Here is a 20,226-nt window from a genome sequence, read left to right as displayed (position 1 = left end):
TGCATTAAAAGTGATTTGTACATTTTATGTACTGTACGTACTTTAATTCATAAATAAACACTTTAAAAAATAATTTAACGAGCAAGTATGATACCTTTCGCAGCATTAGATTTGTTTTTCATTAAAGCTAAGCAACTTTTTTAAACTTTTCTTTGTATTAAAACTGAACAATTTTAATTTAGTAATTTTTATCAAAGTGTAATATATAGCTTGCAGCTATCTTTACTATAACTTACATCTATCTATGTTATAGTATCACTTGTTCAGACTTTTTTTGTTTAATTGTTATTTCGTCGTATGAACGTTGTCGTTTACGAAGAAATAAATCACGCCTACGCACGTGGAAATAAATAAAAATACTATAAATAACTATGATTTTAAATAGTTGCAAGAAAAAAAAAATCATGCTTTATCACAATTTATGTTCTAAAGCCTCGCAGAGAGAAAGAGGCTAACTTAGTATATAAATTAAAATTATTACACATTTATGATTCACAGCGCTCTATACAGCAAAAAAAATGATCTTAGAAATTGCAAAAATAAAACAAAATTTTTGAAAAAATGGTTTTTCTCTATCTAATGTAGTCCCTCGGTGGTGATTCTCCATAATTTCTCCTGATGAGGGCGGCATTGTCCGTCGAAACGTTGAGAAGAAAAGAGGAAATGTTTTAAAGTTTTTGCCTCGGAAAGACCGATAGAGACAAATCAATATTCTTGCAAAAATAAAATGTGAAATATAACGTCGATTGGCAATAACTAGAAATAACGAATAAAAAATTAAATAAAGGAGAAAAGTAACTTGTTTCGCCTTTTACAACATAAGTAACTTCTGTAAAAGCCAAAAAAAAAATGCAGGTCGGAGGCATCAGGCGATTCTACATGCGAGTAAAGCTGCTGCTGCCCATGAAGAATTTCGTTGTTTTGTAGACCATCTGCTAGTGATGCTGCTGCTGCTCTTCAAATCCCATAATATGCTCACTTTTGATCTGCTGCTCAAACATAGGCGTCATAATGTCTGGCTGCTGAGGATGCGGCTGCAGCGGCTGGAAAGGTGCTGCTGAGCAAATGCTGTGCTAGCTACTTATGAAGCAAAGTCAGCTTACACTCATATCCTGCGTGCTAATCCACCAGTGCTTATGTAATGGTCTGGGCTCGTGGCGAAAAAAGGCCAAGTTGAATTAGTCCAGTCAGATAAGCCTTTTTCTAGGAACTAAATTAATGAAGGTAAAAGATTATTAAAAGTTGTTCGTAAGGATGTCAGAATATTGGGACAATAGTTTGAGCGCAATTTTAGGCTGCGGAACATTGTTTAAATAATCAAAGAAAGTGCGAAAAACCATTTTTTGTCCAAATATATATATATATATATATATATATATATATATATATATATATATATATATATATATATATATATATATATATATATATATATATATATATATATATGCATCTATACACGCAAACCGCAGTAGACGACTCGAAAACTCTATTCTCGATCTATTTCATAGGCGACAAAAATGGTCTTCCTTATATACTTGTAACGTTATAAAAAGCACGGTGAACAATGAGGGGCAAATGTGCTTTTTCAGACTCAGATAATGTTTGAGCACACGTCGCATACTAACTAGCTATACGTATAGTGTATTTGGATATTGCTTTCCCATACACTTCTATCATATCAAGTGGCGCGGATTATAAGTGCTATCGATGTACAGGGTGGCTGATGACGACGTCTAGGTGGTGCGCATCGTGTTTTTTTTTTACTCTAGGTATGAAAATCATACAAGGACGGCGTCTAGGTGTACGATATAGCCGATGACGAGGTCTAGGTAGTTCGCACCGTGGTTTTCGGTGTTTAAGTAAATAAATGATTCGATAGCGGTGTCTAGGTGTACAAGATGGCCAATGACGAGGTCTTGGTAGTTTACACCGTGGTTTTCGGTGTTTAAGTAAATAAATCATTCGATAGCGGTGTCTAGGTGTACAGAATGGCCGATGACGAGGCCTGGTTAATGTGCTTCGTGGTTTTTGGTGTCTAGGTAAATTAATCATACGAGGACGGCTTCTAGGTGTACAGGGTGGCCGATGACGAGGTCTAGGTAGTTCGCACCGTGGTTTTCTGTGTTTAGGTAAATAAATCATTCGATAGCGGTGTCTAGGTGTACAGGGTGGCCGATGACGAGGTCTCGGTAGTTGGCACCGTGGTTTTCGGTGTCTAGGTGTAGAAATCATTCGAGGGTAGTGTATATCAGAGCAATCAGTGATTTCATGTTAGCGATAAAAATGTTACAAAAATGCTATAGTCGAAAGGTGATAAAGATGCCTTTATTTTATTTTTATGACAAACATGAAATATTCAAAAAATTTACTTAAAAGGATTGAAATCTCTAAAAACAAATTAACTTTTAATAAAGTTAAAGGCTAGGCGAATTCGATATATTCCGCAACAAAATTACAGATAGAAAAGAACTGAGATCAATCAAATGAAGTCAAGTTTATTATATTTCATCGTAATGAAGCAAGGAACAACTTTCAAGATAATTATTACGTAACTTGCCATGTCCGTTTCATTGTACTTACGGTATTTGTATGACGATCTAATATATAAAAAAAAATTTAGTTGTTCACCTATTAACAAATAGAAATGGGCATGTCAAGTTACGTAGTAATTATCTTGAGAGTTGTACAGTTAATTTTATACAGCTACAGGACCTAAGTAGAGAAGAAATAATCTGTATTCTGTAGCCTTCCAATATTCATACTCGTCCAGACCTCTAGGTTTTCAAATAAACTCGAATGGTACACAAGAAGCGAGAGAAGTATACCTGGAACTTAATTTTTCTTTCATTTCTCGAGCAGCAATGTTATTTCCGTATACAGAGATCCAGATACCTATTAATTTTTTTATAACTCCCATGTACAAAAAGTGCATAGGATCCAATGGTGCTTGAGGGACCATTCCTACTTCAACTAATTCAAAAGGACTCAACACTTGCCTGAAACGATCCGTCAAGTTGTCTCTGAAATTTTGATTATCCTTGAAAGAAGCATTTAAGCCCAGAAAAAGCATTTTGCCACCTTGCTTCCTACCGCTCGACGAACATTTCTCGCAACCATCAGTGACGTTATGGTCAGGATGGAATAACACCCAGTTTCTGGCTACCGTATCTGCTATCAGTGCTCTAATTTGAGCAACATAATGCTTATTTTGGTAGTCAAATCCCTCTGTATTTAAACTGTTATACTCGATTACAAAAGCCGACAAAAAATTATTTATATCAAGGGTCTTATCACTACCAAAAATAGCACCAATAAGAAATGGAGCAATTATCTGAGGATGGACAATTTTTCCTAAAATAAGTATTAATCCTATTTTTCTACTTTTCCAAATAGGAATTCTGTTCGGGCCGTTTGAATTTGGCGCGTCGACTTACGCGTAGCACCGAGTTTGCGCAGGTTCTTCGCGTGACCGTCAGGACAGCGTGAGGACGTGCGCGAATCATTTCGCGACGAGAGTGGCACTCCCACTACCGCGAGAAAGCATTAAAACTGGAGCGCACCCCCCGTTCGCCTTCTTTCTGGTTCCGGCTACTCTCATGAGAAGAAACTCGCCCGCGTGCACCATCTCGATTCGCGAACCACGTTTTTCATATACTCAACACACTCCCGAACCATCGATCAACAACACTCCAATTGTTTATTAAGATCCGCGTTTTTCTTTACACTCACACCTGTACTCACACTTTTGAGCAATAAAAGCTCAAATTCCGTTTAAATTTAAACGACAGTGTACAAAGTGCTTTGCCCATCTCTGTCCACGTTCCCGTCGGTTAACCGAACCTAAGCCGAGCAAAATTTCATTACGACCGCGAATATCCAATTATCGTTCAAGTGCAGGATTCGCGGGTCGAAACATTGGTCCTTCGAGCCGGATAGGGCTCGCCAAGTGGAGAAGAAAAAGGTAGTAGTGTAGTGTAATTCTCAGTGACTTTCCGGAAAGCACATACAGTTTCGGACGATAAAACCTGTGTAAAACGCGTGTGAATGGTGCTCTTTTTCCTCGGACTGGTGAAATCTGGTGTTCGGGACAATCGTACACACAATCCGAAAAAAGAGTGAAAAGTGACGAGTTGAGTGAAAAACGCATCAAAATACTTGGCAATCAAGACCAAGTGCAGGAAGCGTGATTGAGAATTCGCCATCAAAATCAGCGAATTTTCAAGGTTGAGCTTTGACCTCTCAAATCACGCGACATTGGATCTTGCGTAATTTTGTTCAACGGTCCCCGATTCAAATTCAAACGCCACGCCGTCGAAGCGCCCCCTGGACGATCGAGTCGGTGCTCAGCCCTCGACGCAGACGCGCGCCATGCTCCGCTCGTGCCGCCATAGTCGGCTCGTCTGCTCAACGACCAGGCGTACACCTAACCTCCAAGTCGGCGTCTGTTGCTGCTAGAACTCCTGGTGGAATCGCCGTCGCCTCTGCATGTCGCAGGATCTGCGGGACACACACACACACACACATAGAACGAGGCTTAGTATCACCTCCTTTGCCTTGCCGCTAGTTTTGTGCCTTCGCTTGCCGCTTACCCTATTAGTTAGTCGCTTCCGGATTCTTCAGCTACTGCCTCCAGTTTCTTGCTTTACTTGATTGCTTGACTCTTGCTCGCGATGTCATCGACTGCTGCAAGCTTACTGGGTAGTCAATTAGCTTCTGGAGGATCCATCTCCAAGGCTCTGGCGAACCTAGCTCGTATGGGAGAAGCCAATATCACGGTTGAAGTCGTAAGGCACCGACTCCAACAGCTGGAGAACTATTGGAGAACCTTCTACGACAAACACCAGCAACTTTACGTTCTGTATGAGGACCTTAAAGATGATCAACATTTCACCACTGACTATTTTTCTGCTCGAGGACGAGTATCTCAATGCCAAGATGCAGATGACCAGTCGGATGGCTGCCCTGATTGACGTACTGCAGGTCACTCCAGCGCCCCCAGTCAACGACACCCAGGGGGCTTCACCTGCATTCTCCACCACGGCCAGCTCACTCCTTAAGCTTACTCTGCCCAGGTTCTCTGGAAGACAGGAGGACTGGGAATCTTTCAAGGAAATCTTTACTTCAATGGTTAAGGACGTGCCCACCCTCACTCCAGTTTTGAAGCTCCAGCACCTATTATCATGCCTGGATGGGGAGGCTGCTCGACGCCTCTGCAACCTCCAGGTGATCGGAGCCAACTTTGACGTTGCCTGGAAAGCACTGGAGTGCAGATACGACAACAAGCGCCTACGGCTTGCTGTTCAGCTCAACAGACTATTGGGCATGCCTGCTGCGGCCTCCAAATCTGTCAACGAACTCACGAGGCTGATAGACACTACCAACCAGTGTATTTGGTCTTTGCGCAGCTTGGGCAGACCCGCAAAGACCTGGGATGACTGGCTTGTGCAGTTGATCATCTTCAACTTGGATCCAGATACCAGCATCTTCTGCATTTCCAGCATTTCCTAGAAAACCGCATTAAGTCGTTGGACACTGCACACTGCAGTGACACCGGGAACCAGCCACGGCCCAAGGCGACCTCCAATCATTCAAAAGGTGCCAGTGCATCCTCTAGCTCAATGTCCGCTCATGTCGCCAGTGGTAGTGCATCGAAAAAACCTCCCCAAAAGTATCCAGGCTGCCTGATTTGCCAAGGTGAGCACTATGTGGGGAATTGCCCATCGTTCCTCCAGAAGACGGTCCCCAAGAGACTGGAAGTTGTCGCCAATATGCGGCTGTGTGGTAATTGCCTCCTAAAGGCGCACCCCAACAACCTGTGTCCTTCCAAGAACCGATGCAGAAACTGCAACCAGGAACATCACACTGTCCTACACCAAGATGTAGCCCAGCCAAGCCCTTCGCCGCAGGGGGAGTTTCTGCCCACCGGTCCAAAGCCTGCCTTAGGCAAGCAGAACTTTCTCTTTCTTCGCACTCCACCGCCCTGGGGAGGCGCACGTTGATTGGCACGGCAAGAGTACTGCTGCAATCCAAGACTGGACACTCTGGGAGGTTCCGAGCGCTCATCGACCCAGCTTCTGAAGGCTTATTTGTGACCGAGCAAGTGGACCAAGCCCTCCGCCTGCAGAAATCAGCCTGCCAAACAACAGTAACGGGAGTTGGCAGACAGGTGACGGCTACCTCAAGATCCACAGCCGTCTAGGCTCTTAGGTCCACTACAGACCCTACCCTCTTTGTGAGTTTTTCGGCGGTGGTTTTGACTCGACTCTCTGGATTGCTGCCCCCGCAGGCTGTATACTGCGAGCCCCTCGCGCACCTCAGAGGACTAGAGCTAGCGGACCCCGATTACGCTACCCCTGGCCCGGTGGATTGTATTCTCGGAACGGATCTCTACCCAGCTCTTATCCAGGAGGGATTGCGACAGGGTCCACCTATGATGCCCATCGCACAGAAGACCAAGTTGGGCTCGATCATTACAGGGCCCACTACTGCCTGCACGACTAATGCAACGACGTTAGTGCAGTCATTCGCCACGCAACTCACTCTTTCGGATCAGCTGAGACTTTTTTGGGAAATCGAGGAGGTGCCTACACAGCTCGTATTGACTGAAGAAGAGTAATGCGAGAGGCTGTTTCGGGACACGCACTATCGGGACCAGCAGGGGCGTTACGTCGTCCGACTTCCCTTCAAGTCGGAACCAACTCTCCCAGACTACAGGGCCGTCGCTGTCAGTCGCCTACTCTCGCTGGGGCGTAAACTCGCGGCTGACCCAGAGCTCGCCCAGGAGTACGGCAAGTTCCTACGCGAATACGAAGAAATGGGCCATGTGGAACGGATTCCAGAGTCTTTGGTGGGCTCAGCAGGTTGTTACCTCCCGCATAACGCCGTGATGGGACGTAAATTGGGGGTTGTCTTCGACGCACAGCTGCTCAATGAACTCCTCCTCATCGGGCGTAAATTGCAGCGCAAGATCACCACAATACTCACCCGCTGGCGACTACATCAATACGTCTTCACGGCCGACATAGTATCTGGATTCACGAGGAGGACTCCACGTGGCAACGCATCGTGTGGCGGAGCTCGCCGGAATTGCCAATGAACGAGTACCGCCTGCTGACGGTAACGTACGGTACAGCCTGCGCCCCGTATCTCTCATTGAGGGTCCTTTTACATTGCGTAAGTTAGTTTTACATGCGGTCCCTGCTTGCGCTTACCCACATGGCCCCCCATGGGGCGCGGGGCCGAGATACGCTCGGCCAACGCGATCAATGAATACACGTTAACTTTCGATGACCTACCGATGCCTGGTGATATTAAGTGGGAAGTCAACCGGCCGCTCGGATGGGCGGCGGGATCCCATCCAATCCCTCATGACTCTGCAGGTCAATACCCGAGTTGTGCACTGCAACTCACACATCGAAAGATAAACTTTCTACCCAGCATGCGGGCTAACCACCGCCACCACGAGTCCTTTACCCTGTCGGGACAGGATACTATCCTGCGGCTCCCCGACACCATGGTACTGATTTTATCCTCCCCAGTAGAGAGTTCACGAACGTTTCCACCGAAGTGTACTAAGCAAGCTACCACGTTCTAAACGTCCCACTCGTTCTGGCATTGGCCAACCATACATTACGCCGGAGCGTTCCCAGAGCTAGAGTCCCAAGCAGCTAGTTAGAGCCCGATTAGCTTACAAGAGCCTGGGTATACTAGTTTTGATCTTCACCACCCACAAGATGGTCCTTCGATCACTCGACTAGTTCCAGCTCGGACCATTACTGATCCTTCCCCCTTCCTCTCGTGGAGGGTATACCGAGGCTACCGAAATCTCAGGGTTCACCCAACTGCCCTGGCAGAAATGCCACCCTCCCGGGGCTCTTCCGTTCGGAAGATGAGGGTCCTGTTACAGTTGGCGGAAGACGAAGGTGAGGCCTACCCGCTACGCGCGGAGATCTTACGCCATAACGTCTACGTGGATGATGCTTTAGCTGGCGCAGACACTTTCGAGGGAGCGCGACGAGCCGGGATCCAACTGAAACAGATCCTCAGGCGTGCAGGCATGCAGCTCGATAAATGGTCGGCCAACGACCCCACTTTGCTCGAAGGCGTCGAGTCCACCACTTCAACGTCCGTACGGAGCTTCGATGTCGACGAGGTCGTTTCCAAGCTCGGGCTACGATGCTCGCCACACCTGGACGCCTTCCATTAGGTCCAGGTCCAACGCCCTATCGCCACAGTTGCCGTAACGAAGCGAACCATACTCAGCGACATCGCCAAGTTATACGACCCGTTGGGTCTGCTCGCCCCCGTCACGGTGCGCGCAAAAATTTTGCTGCAGGCACTCTGGATTACGGGGAAGGAATGGGACGCTCCCGTGGACGCAGATACTCAACAGCAGTGGGAGAGATTCCGCGAGCAGCTGCCAATGCTCGAGAACGTCGATTGCCACGCTGGTTTGGGACCATTAGCTCGTCATGCCTCCAGCTGCATGGATTCTCCGACGCCTCGGAGAAGGCGTACGCGGCCGCAGTCTATCTCTTTATCGTGGACCCCCAGGAAGCTCGACATGCAACGCTGATTGCAGCTAAGAGCAAGGTTGCAGCCAACCAAGACGATCTCCCTGCCCCGCCTAGAGTTCTGCGGTGCTCTGTTGTTGGCTTGACTGCTGCTAAACGTGCAGAACGATCTCAGGATGCCCACGACTCCAGTATACTGCTGGTCGGACTCGCAGGTCGTATTGACGTGGCTAAAGGGACTACCTAACACTTGGAAGGTCTTCGTGGCAAATCGCGTAAGCGAAATCTTGACCTTGCTCCTGTCTGCTCAGTGGAGACACATACGACGGCACTCAACCCAGCGGATCACGCGACGCGCGGGCTGACTCCGATCCAGCTGCAGGACAATCCGCTGTGGTGGTCCGGCCCGACGCAAGTTTTCAACCAGATCCTCGAAGTCGCAAGCTCCGTAGATGCGTACGCCTACGACACCACGCTGAAAAACGGATGACAACGGCCACGTTCCACGCAACCGCTCAGGATGATAACATAGAGACACTTATCGCCCGGTTTTCATCCTTTCAGCGAGCGGTACGTGTCCTTGCTTTTGTTTTCTTAGGTGGCGGTCAAACTATCGCTTAACGGCTCAGGGTCGCCCTTCATCGATACCGAGCGCTGAGGAGCTGGGAGACACGCGACGTCGTCTCATCATGGCGGTGCAGGCACACCACTTAGAAAGGGAGCTGTCCCTCCAGAAGCTGGGTAAACCAGTACAGCGAACCAGCCTTCTCAAACGACTGCTCCACTTTCTAGATCCAGACAATTTATTGAGGGTAGGCGGCAGGCTACAGTACTCGTTTCTGAGCCAGGACGAGAAACTCCCAGTCATAATTCCCAGAAGTAGTTACCTGGCAGAGCTCCTCATCCGTGATGCTCACCGCGCTACGCAGCTGATGCAGAGCCACCTCGTTCGCAATTTCTGGATCTCGCAAGTACGGAACAAAATACGAATGCTCTACACCATTGAGCAACAGATGGCCCCGCTCCCCAGTGCTCGCATCACCCCAGCAAGACCGTTCAGTATCACGGGAGTCGACTACTCCGGCCCGTTCGCCATCCGCACGTCGAAGGGATGTGGCCAGCGCTACTACAAGGGATACGTCGCCATCTTGTTTCGTGACGCGAGCCGTCCATATAGAGGTGGTATCCGACTATACGTCCAAAACCTTTATTACAGCGTTTATACGCTTCATGGCACGAAGGGCCTTGTGTCGACAAATCTACAGCGACAACGGAACTACCTTCCAAGGGGCTGATTCAGAGCTACGGAACCTGTTCAACGAGGCTTCGGCCTTCAGCCAGGAAGTGGCTGAAGCCATCCAGGCAGACGGCATCTCCTGGTCGTACATTCTCCCCAGGGCACCACACGGAGGGCTGTGGGAGGCAGCAGTCAAGAGCTTTAAGCACCACCTGAAGCGGGTTCTTGGGGATGCGACACTCACGTCCGAATAGTTTTCGACCCTGATCGCCAGCATCGAGGCCTGCTTGAACTCTATGCCACTCAGCCCCCTCAGCTCTGAACCTCGCTGGAGGACATCGCTGCGCTCACACCAGGTCACTTCTTTACTGGTGCCGGAATTGAAATTAAAATATTTGAGATGATGAACTATACCTGTTTTTAAGTCCACATGCGTATAATGACCTCCTAAACTTGTGATCTGATAGCTTCTCGGAGTTTTTAGAAGAGTCCTAACATTTTTTGGAAACTCTTTGAACGCATTTTGAGGCCAAATTTGAAACGATTTCAAGAAATCATTGACAGCATCGTGGGCAATATTGCGCTGACAAACCCAAGCTGCAAGAGATGTACACGGATCACATGCATTATTGTCACTATGAACATCAGAAAAAAATTCTTCCTTGTACAAATCTGAATTAGTCTTTGCTTGAGGTTCACCACTATTATAAATATCACTATAATCGATGCGAGGATCACCAGCATTATCACTATCATCACTGCGAGGATCACCAGCATCATCACTCTTATAAACGCTGTCATCTTTACGATTAGGAAACCCGCCCTGTTCAAGATTGACTGATGAATTACATGGACTCTTATAACTTTAATTGCTTTCAAGGCCCTGAGGGTGATTAGCATCAGTTGTTATTGAGGTTATAGACAAACTTCTGTTGGCTAAATTTTTGATATCTGAAACGGCTAAACGCCTTTCTTCGCAACATGTTGGTTAATATTAAAAATAAAAGGTAACTTAACTTTTTGTATTATGATGCGCCGAGAATTCGCCAAAATGTGCTCTAAATTGCTGCCACTAGTTGCACTGACCTAAACGAATGCTAGCTGGTAGCTAATATTACACATAACCTCCTTGTGCGTCGGCTTTACGGTTGACTTGACATAAGCTCCGATATCCGATAGACATCTGTTTGTTAGACGTTTTAGCGGTTGGTATTATAGGTAGCGCATTAGAATGATAACCATGGGATATCCCGAAAAGTTTGTCCCAAAGTTATCAAAAAATCGACAACTACTTCGTATCACTTTTGAGATATAATATATCTCATATCTCGTATTAAGAAGTTCTCTCTCTCTCTTTTCTACGTCACCCTATCAGAACTGCATCACCATGAGTTAACTCTCATAGATCTGGTATGCATTCTAGGTAGAGGAAGGTCGGAATCGGCCACATAGCCGTGCAATAGCAGCCGGGAGAAGGAGAGAGAGAATAGCCGACTAACAGCCGAGTTAGCCGCTTACTGTAGAGCGCTCCCATCAGCCGCGCGACTACACACAAACGCTGGAGCTCACGCACGCTCACACCTAAGCCGCTCGAGTCAGAAGATAAGCCCGCCGCCGGGAGGGGGAAAACCTCGCGCCAGGCCGCGGCAGCAGATACTATACTGCTACTTGTATGTGTGAGGCGTTGAGTGTGTGTAAAAAGAATATTCACCTATGTAACCTAAAGAATTATTTATTTGTAATGTATGACATGAGAGGTGGTATGATACAGTGTGAAAACCCAACAATCGCACGAGAAAACATATGTAAATCGCCAAATGTAACGGCACTAGACCGATAACTATGTATTGCGCTTGTGTGAGTACTCTAGGGAGGTGTACCGTCGCGCCTCGGCCAGAGAATTCGTCCACTTGATTTTTCGTCGCAGCCCAGAGAACATCCCTACGGTTTGACCAGACATTTGTTTATTGAGAGTAGAGTAAAATATAAGAGTGCGTTATCCTGTCGATATTGTTATAAGAACGAGGGAGAGGTACGAGAGAGAACTTCAGCCGGAAGGTAGTGTTTAATGGTAATATTTATAATATATATTGAGTGTGAGAGGAATAAGCCGGACGTTGCGAAAGTCGGAGCGTTACTGCCTCGTGGCAACATTTTTGACGAGCCGAGATTTGTAGTACCGGATAACTGTGTAAGCGTTGTGTGCGAAAACGGAAATTGTAGCTAGTAGAAAATATCACCTTAGAGCCTCGCGTTTATTATATTACAGCCGGTTTTGTGTAAGTAAAGATTTGTGAAGTGATAATCAGTCGAGTGGTCTAAGCTTATTACTTCCTATTTTCCCGATCGAACTCCCTCGGAGAATAGAGTCTCGTAACTAGCCGGAGACGCGACCCCAAAACGTTCGCAGATAAATCGTCCGACCTGGCGCCTTCGAAATAAATACAGCCGGGCGTTAGTAGCTAATCACTGTTGCAAAGGAAAATAACGAGAGAAAATCCACCTCGTTACATATCTTATAATTTGTCATTAGAATAAGACATTTGGATATTGATTGGATGACTATTTCTTTGCTGCCTGAAAAATATCTTATAAGTCCATCGTTTAATAATCCTTTTTTAGTTATTCATTGGTTAACCAAAAGTTTATAACATTTTGGCAATATTTTTTTAGACGGTTTTTCTTCATCCAAAATAAGACAACTTTTGGTTATTTATTAGACAACCGCTTATCGGTGCCTCTACAAATATCCTTAAAAAGGCATTTTTTGAACATCCGTCTAAGATATCTGATTGGTATAAGAAAACTGATAAAATATTGTTATTTTTTAAATAACTAATTTTTAGATAACTTTTTTTACGAAATAAAGAACATCCATTGAGTCATCGACATTGAGAGTCACCAGGCGGCTGCGGGGTCTACCCCAGCGGCAAATACCGGTGCCTCCTTAGGGACAAAAAATGGCAAAGATAAAACAGAAATAGGCATGTCAATAGGAAGCTAGCCTCGGGGGCGAAACTGAGGGGAAGGCGCCTGGAGGGCGCTTCTGGGGGGTCTTAGGCTTGGACCCCTACAGGCACGCCCAAAAGACTGCATTCCGACAGCTCCACCCCGAGGAAGCGTAAGAAAAGGTCGGTTGGGGACGCTTCAAAAAGTTATAGCCCAGCAGTGGCCATTGACTCAGAGGCTATCGTTCCGATCAAGTACCCGGAAGAGCGTCTCGACGAGGACCAGGGAAATAAGGTCCTAGAGGCCTTGGAGGGGGATATCGATAACGCCCCGGACGGAGGCTATTTTTCAAGTTTCTTGGACAATTGTTTCCAGAGGAATGCACATATCTTCCACTGCAAGGACCAAAAGGACAGGGAGTGGTTATTTAGAGATGTCTCCAGGGCGCCAGGCATCGAGATGCCAAGGATCCCGTGATCCCCTTTCTAAGGGATGGGTGGAGTATCGAACAGGGTCGTGGATCATAAAACTCATTAAGGCTTGCTGCTGATATGATATGTCGTATTTATTCTTCATGTTCTCTCTTAACAACCACGGCAACCTGCCGAAAACCTGCGGCCTCTACAGTCCAGAAGCGCTACGCTGAACTAACTAAACTATTATGCGGCACGTCACGCCGCCGAATCGAGGTCATCGTAAGTAAGAGCGAATTTCTACACGCGGCCCCGCAACGATTCTAACCTCCTCCCGCAATAATTCTAACCTCCTTCCGGGGAGATCACCCGCTCCCACCGAACAATCGACGCCACCAATACGAGAGGAGAGCGATAGCGAGGAAATATGCACACTACATGGGTAATGATAGCGAGGAATTCTGCGAGAGCGTGAAAAAGACAAACGGTAGCTTGAGCGGAGGGTAACGGTAGCGTGAAAGGAACGATAGCGAGGAAAAACGAGAGCTTACAAAATTCGCAACAGGCGACGAGACCTCATGGCACTCGGTTCGCCGCCCTTGCCACGACCGTCAAAGTGCATTGCGTCGCACTAACCATGTCGCGACGCGTTCATCCGACGCACAGCCGCACTAATTTATTCGCACGCTAAGTACACTTTTACTTACTTGCTACGATAGCGAGAGCGAAGGCGAGTTGCAATGGCGCACGGGTACAGGTGTCACGAGACAATGGAAAACCTCGGTGAGCAGCGCAGACGTCCTATCGGTAGCAGCGTTGCGGAGCGAAAGAGGCCGAGCTTTCGCGCCGCGGCAACACGTGGCCGCGGGGCCAGCGCTGCGCGCGCTCCCCACGCGAACTACTCCCCCTTATGCGCGCCTACTCGCGGCTCGACCTGCCACGTTCCGAGGTTGTCGTCGCCTCTCTATTGCGCGGCGCAAATTTTCCACTTGTAACGTGCAGTCGAACTGCCACGTTACAATATATATATATATATATATATATATATATATATGGGTGGTTCTCTGTGAAATCGAAAATGAAATTTTTGTCTAACTGTACATATATGTTCTATATGTTGTACCTGACTTCCAAAAAATAAAAATTCAGCGCGATTCCTTTATTTGGCTTCAAGTTATAGCTGGTCAAAGTTGAGGCTTCAAGCAATTTTTGCATTTTTTGCCTATTTTTAATGATTTGTAGCTTATAAGGAATGCATTTTTAACTAAAACTATCTTAATACTTGTTTTTATAAAATTTTCTGAATTTTTCAATCAAAATACTTTTAAAGCTCTAAATGTATGTTACTACTACCTTATTTGCATTTTAAACCCCTTAAGTATGAAAATCTGAATGTTACATCCGGACTCCGACAACCTCAATACAGTAAAAAAATACCTTTTTATAGTAAAAAAGTAGCTGTAAAGTTTCGGAATAGGATTGACCTTCTACTAGAAGTTATGTAGAAAAGAAATATGATATAATGGCTAATAAGTGGTTTTACATTCAAATTTGACACCGATAACCTAGTACGTTTCATGACTATCGATACCAACATATGTTTGTATCGGAAGACAAGAAATTTACTAGGTTATAAGTGTCAAATTTACACACACACACACATATATAGGTGTATATATATATATATATATATATATATATATATATATATATATATATATATATATATATATATATATATATATATATATATAAACTGGGGTTTTCGTGCAATTCCGAGTTACGGTGCTATCCCTCGCCCGGTGCTTGGAAAATAACCCGGTGGCGCCAGGTGCTCCTCGTGAATGCCAGAGTCTCGCGACTCTTTGTTTCCCGGCGCGAGGGATTTTTTTTGCGTGGTTTGCTCGGCTAGCTACATCCCCGAAAAACGGTAAGGAGAGAGGGCGGTTCGGGATAATAGAGACACGTTATTTATCAGACGGAACTGTATATTCTTAGTAAATTCTTCCAATTTATAATCGACTCGTACAACTTGCTGAGATAACCCGTGAACAAAGGCAACTCCGACAAACAAATACCCGTACACGAAAGATATCCCGCGTGACTCGCGCGCGTCTCAAGGCTCGAGAAGCAACCAGATCACACACACTTGCTCGCACTTTTCGTCTCTCACTCACTCACACAATTATGTCGCACGCGAATTCAGCAAACGCCGAACGACTTATCCTAGAATTGCCCGACAACCTTACGCCTCGTGTGTCCAAGTGTCGGCGCCAAGTATTAACCTACGTTTTTACGAAATAACTCTACACTTCTATCATAAAAATCCTTAATTCTACACTTCGCTTATTACTCGAGACTACACAATACTTCGACGGAACACAATACAAAGAGATAAAGAGATAAAGACAGTGATTCGGAGGTAACTAACGCGTACGCGAGATAACCTTTTCGTTCGCGAAACCGAACGTGAAACTGACGTTCACCCGCGAGACGGATACGACCGGAGAAAACGAAAACGATTTACTGGACTTAAATCTTTCTAGCTTGAACACCGGGTGAGGTTGAAGTTGAGGCACGTCCGTTCGGGAGAAGTCGGGGCAGGTGAGTGCCGGCTCGAGCGCTCGTGGCTCGCGTCCGCCACTCTGCTCTCCCTAGCCGCCGTACCGCGCGCGCGCTGATTGGTCAACGCGTCGCGGCCCGACGGCCCGCTCGCTCGCAGCACTACGGTTCACGCGCCGTTGCCGAATCGCGTGGTCGCGCATGCGCGCAGATAGCTCCGCGGACACGATCTCGAAACAGAGAGCCGCGAAATTCGAATTCTCGTAGCACACAGACAGCCTTTCACCCGCAGACAACCAAGATAACTCTTGACTGTGGAACCCGTAGTGACTAAACGACGCACTTATTAGAAACGTTCACTCTCTCATTCACACAGGTAACCTTGAGACACTCTACCCCGACCGCGTCGAACGTCGTTGTTACACGGCGAAATTTTATATATATATATATATATATATATATATATATATATATATATGTGTGTGTGTGTGTGTGTGTGTGTGTAGCTTGCTCGGCTACACGTGTACACTATCACTAAATTGTCTGCGCAATCAATGTTGTTCCCTGCTGCAATTTATCATGCAGCCGAGCAACAATAACATTGATTGTCGTCGCGCCGAGGAAAATAATCTCACCTGCCAGCCTCGTGGAGCAGCGATGGCTCCTCTGCGGGCTTGGCAGGCGACTATACCCTTTACGGTAGCGCCACCGCGGTCCGTCAGGTGTTGTCGGGTACCGCTGTACCGACGCAGCCAGCACACACCTGCTCCTGTGCACACCAGGAGTCGCATCGCGACACAAGTAAGCGGATTCTGGATGAGCACAGTGCGCGGCACGAGGCGGACTGGCGAGTGCGCATCACGGCCGCGCATCTGTGAGCGTTCCGCGGTAGCTCGGTGGGACGATCGAGAGGGGGAACGAGAGCCACCAAGAGAGAGAGAGAGAGAGAGAGAGAGAGAGAGAGAGAGAGAGAGAGAGAGAGCGAGCGCGCACGCGGAGAGAGGGGCCGCGCGCGAAACCGAGTATCATCGCGGAGTTGGTGAGACTAGTGGGGGGAGCGCGCGTACACCACTAGCGCGCACCATTAACCGAGCCATGCCACCGCACTGGTGCGGTCCAGTGCGCTAGTGGGAGTCCCGTGCACCACGACTGCACGATGACTTGAATATAACTTCAGCGCTAGATGCCGAGTCAGGACGATATGACATGTTCGCGCTGTCTCTTTCTCGCTCGTTAGACGCGAATGGAAAGGAGCGTCCGTGCGGTTGATGCCGGCGGTGTCGCGCCGCCGTAAATAATATAGGGGGCGCGGATTCGTTTTTTCCGGGAACGCGCAGGGCTATTAGAATGAACGAGACTTCCTTATCGATCACAATATTCTCGACTGCTGAACCGAAAGGACGCAATTGCTACCACCAACCCCATTTCGTGGGATCCAGAGCGAGAGATAGAGGAAGTCGCCGGGCAGTAGGAAGAAGTCGGAGTCGAAGAAGAAGATTAAGTAAGTTGTTGCATATTCGGCACGAGGGCTACTAATTATTGGTCGTGGATGTATGAATTGTCAATCCTCTGTTGATCGTTAAGCGATCCAGAAATCGTCGACTAATTGGGTAGTGCCGCTGTTGATCGCCAAGCGATCCAGCCTCATCAGGAAGAACCATCGAGCCGCTGTCGATCAACAGATCCAGCAATTAGGAGAACACTAAGTCGAGACGCCGTTGGCCTTTTAAGTCCGGCAGCCCGAAATTCCCGTAAAATATTTGCGTGGCGTCGTCGAGCGGCTGTAGCGTTATCCTCTCAACGAGTAGTAGTCGCGGTTTCGCCTTACGAATAACCGTTGTTCGTACCGCCACCGAAGTATCCCTTATTGCGGTGGTTTTCGCGACGTTTTAGGAGATTTTCGCGCTGTTCAGCAAATATTCCCACTGCGGGAAAGTCGAAAACGAGCGAATAAATACCAGCGATTCCCAGAGGGCTACTATAACGACCGAACGCCATCTTGATGAACGCGGCGTTCTTTGATCGCGACGCCGACGCCATTTTGGGCGATTTAAATACGGAATTTAGAGTCACGGAAGCACGGTTGGTCTTGTTTGTTTTGCTAGTAAAAGTTCGTTATTTGTTCGTCAAACCAGTAACCGGGGATTATCATGTTTATTTTGGTGAGTTCGTTCATCATCGAATAACATCACGCGCCGAGTTCAAAGCTGAATTATTACGGATAACTTGTAATCAGACTAAGTCTGATCCATACTGGGGGTTGCAGAATATACGATTATTGTTATTCATTGAATAAACATTGTGTAATAAGCTTTATTTCGACACCTCTGCCACGCCAGGCATACCTGTTCCTAGACCTACACGTTGTCCCCTTTTGTAGATGTAAGAGTCCGCGGTACGGAGATTGAAGTAAAAACTAGTGTAAACTGATTGTTTGCGTCACCGGAATCGGTTATAAAAAGCGCAACATCACTATATATATATATATATATATATATATATATATATATAAACTTAGTTAACATAATATTTACCAATGAGATTGAAAGTGGCAGTATTTAACAATTTAATCTAATCTATTCCTCGTTACACTCGTAGAAGCTAGAAATTGCGTTTTGAGATCAACAAAGTGGTGTCTTAAGGCTTCAAAAGCAAAAAGTTGTTTAAGGTTTAATTAACCTTTAATAATAATTTTTCAACTTGATTAATTTCTAATTTACCCCTTAGAAGTACTTTAGCAAATATACATCATTCTAGTCACTTTCTGTTCATTTTCGGTATATTTAAATCGTCTTTATCCGATCTTTATCCTTAGCCTATTAGCTGGATTATTGATCTATCGTATACTATAGAGCTGCAATAGGCGGCTCAATACTCTTGACATTTGTTATTTTATACCGCTTTATTATATTATTGTATTTCTTTTTTGTAAAGGGCGTTTTGCTCGTTTAATAATGAATAAATAAATAAATAACTATTTCCGGTTTATTACCGGTTATTTTCGGTCACTTCCGGATCATTTTGTATTTTTTCCGATTACTTCCGGTTCACTTACGGTTCACTTTCAGTCTACTTTCGGTCTACTTCCGGCCTCCTTTGTTCAACTTCTGGTTTACTTCAACCCCTAAGAAGGGGTAGTTATGGGGATGAACTGAACTTATAGCCGAAGACTACCAAACACATTTTAATATAATAGAAAAAGAGGATTTTTGAGACTAAAATAGCTTGAGGCGGCGACCCTACCGGGTAAACAAAAACATTTCAAATAAATAAATAAAATAAAGAATATATTTTATCCCATTCGTTCAATATATCCTATTTACTCTTCCCTCTGATCAGATACTACATTGAATCGGGATAGTGGTTCCCTGTTCTTAAGTAGGACTAACTGATTACGGATAGTGACACTGCCCATTCTCACATACTAGTCTGAAGCTGCGTGTTTTACCTAAGTGTGTAGAGCAAGCGTAGTATATCTACCCTACAATCTCCCGATACACACGACCAGTTCTCCCACTTAAGAGGGTAGGCAAGGCTTGCGTCCACTCAGAAGACAAATGCGGGGTAGTTGCGAGTCTGTTATCGTTCTTCGTTTGGTTTCTTTCTTCTTACTAACTCCAGGTCACGAATCTTATGCGGTTTTCTACTGGTGGGTTTAACACTGGTGGATCGTTTCAAGTTGTTTTAATATTTTGTTCAAAAATTGTTTTGTCCAAAATTTTAGCAAGCCTTTTATATTGTTTTATCTAATTATTGTTGCAATCTATTTTTTTTATAGATTTCGTAAGAATTCATGGATTCATCTTTTATAAATTATAATATTCTTTATTTATAGATTATTGATCATATTATGGCTGGAATTGAAGATATTTTAGGTAAACATGGAAACTATCATGTGAGAGACAAGTAAGTACCAATATCTATATATGCCGATCAAATTGACATTAACAGTATAATAGTGCATATTATTTCTTTAGTTATAATAAGCAACTTGATAATATATCTAATACATACACGGAGAAAAATGGTTAGTAACAGTAACAAAGCGCTTGGCAAAATACGCACCAATTATATTTTTGGGTAATCTTGCCTAGTACTTGGTAAGTATAATGAAAAAATAAGTTACTTGCGTTTTGCGTAACATTTATGAAGTTTTTGGTAAGGTTAACCAAAAATATAGTTGGTGCGTATTTTGCCAAGCGCTTTGTTACCGGTACCAACCATTTTTTTCCGTGTACATATAACTTTTTTCTTGAAATGCTTATTGTACAATACGGTTCACTGTATTGGTACATCGGCAAACAGGGATATTTACAAAATTGTGTTTTCGCTATTAACGCTACAAACCTATTAATAGAACAAACACATCTTAAAATGGGTAAAATAATAGGTTTATAATTCTGCTAATAATACTGAACTAAAATGGATTAAAATCAGTTGAAATTTAATCGTTTTCAATTGACCAGCTAAACTTTATCAATTAAAATTTTATTAATTTGAATCATTTTCAATAACAATTAATTCTAATATGAATAATCGTCATGAAATT

General features: G+C 45.3%; 1 protein-coding gene across 7 annotated transcripts in view; it reads left to right on the top strand.

Annotated features, from left to right (window-relative positions):
- The window catches only part of LOC103318176 (sodium/hydrogen exchanger 5-like), a 723,013-nt gene that overhangs the window by 255,418 nt on the left and 447,369 nt on the right, over positions 1-20,226 (top strand). For all 7 annotated transcript variants that reach the window (XR_004345103.1, XR_004226475.1, XM_031921614.1 and 4 more), the window contains exon 4: positions 19,513-19,583. Coding sequence is in view for 5 of the 7 variants with exons in the window: in XM_031921614.1 (XP_031777474.1) it covers positions 19,513-19,583 (71 nt within the window). In the remaining 2 variants the exon portion in view is untranslated. The remainder of the gene's footprint in view (positions 1-19,512; positions 19,584-20,226) is intronic.

The sequence above is a fragment of the Nasonia vitripennis genome (assembly GCF_009193385.2).
Source record: "Nasonia vitripennis strain AsymCx chromosome 1 unlocalized genomic scaffold, Nvit_psr_1.1 chr1_random0002, whole genome shotgun sequence".
Classification (NCBI taxonomy): domain Eukaryota; kingdom Metazoa; phylum Arthropoda; class Insecta; order Hymenoptera; family Pteromalidae; genus Nasonia; species Nasonia vitripennis.
The sequence above is the reverse complement of the archived record's forward strand: the minus strand, read 5'-3'. Positions and strand labels throughout refer to the sequence as shown.